Source organism: Penaeus monodon, chromosome 25 (assembly GCF_015228065.2).
Source record: "Penaeus monodon isolate SGIC_2016 chromosome 25, NSTDA_Pmon_1, whole genome shotgun sequence".
Taxonomy (NCBI): Eukaryota; Metazoa; Arthropoda; class Malacostraca; order Decapoda; family Penaeidae; genus Penaeus; species Penaeus monodon.
The window spans coordinates 41,312,033-41,312,723 of record NC_051410.1 but is presented as its reverse complement, the minus strand read 5'-3'; the positions used below and the strand labels follow the sequence as shown (position 1 = coordinate 41,312,723).

The 691-nt window shown below is 42.3% G+C and overlaps 1 protein-coding gene across 1 annotated transcript in view; it reads left to right on the top strand.

The window, feature by feature from the left end:
- The window catches only part of LOC119589412 (microtubule-associated protein futsch-like), a gene marked incomplete in the record, with an annotated part of 21,975 nt that overhangs the window by 6,817 nt on the left and 14,467 nt on the right, over window positions 1-691 (top strand). The window contains 1 exon segment of the mRNA XM_037938023.1: window positions 187-638. Within this exon segment, the coding sequence (XP_037793951.1) occupies window positions 187-638 (452 nt within the window).

The window sequence follows — 691 nt, the reverse complement described above, 5'->3', positions numbered from 1 at the left end:
TTGCAGTAGACGAAAAGGAAGTAGAAGAGAGAATACGAGAGAAAGAATTAGGCGAGGAAGAGGAGGAAGGTCCAGAGGATGAAGAGAAAGTCAGCATCACAGAGAAAGAAGACGAAGCAGAGAAAGAAAAGAAAGAAGACAAGATTGTGGAAGAGGCGAAAGAAATAGAAGATATTGCCAAACTAGAGGAGAAACATGAAGCAGAAGATATCTATGAAAAAATTGAGACTGAAGACCGAGATGTTTATGCAACTCTACCAAGCAGCGCAAAGCTCACAGAATACAAAGAAAAATACGAAGAAAAACCAATCCGCGGTCTTTTTACTGGTTTCGCCATGCCTTCCGCTGAACCACAAGAAGCTCCCCAGAAAGCGCCAAGCCCGAAGCCCAAAGAGGAAGTCGTTGTACCAACTTCCCTACCAGAGGCAATATTCAAACCAACTGCGCCACCTGTTCATCCACGCGAGATCATAAAAACACCAGATGAAGTGGACGATCTACCCATACATGAAGAAGTCGAGTCCATTGAACATGATATTTATGAAGAGGATATTGAAATGGAAAAACCAGCTGAACAAGAACTTGAAGCAGGTTCTCCACTCCTTGAAGTAAAGGGAGAGTTACAGATTAAAGAGGAAGTAATTGCAGAAAAGCATGAAAGGGAAATAATCAAAGAGGCAAAGAAACTACC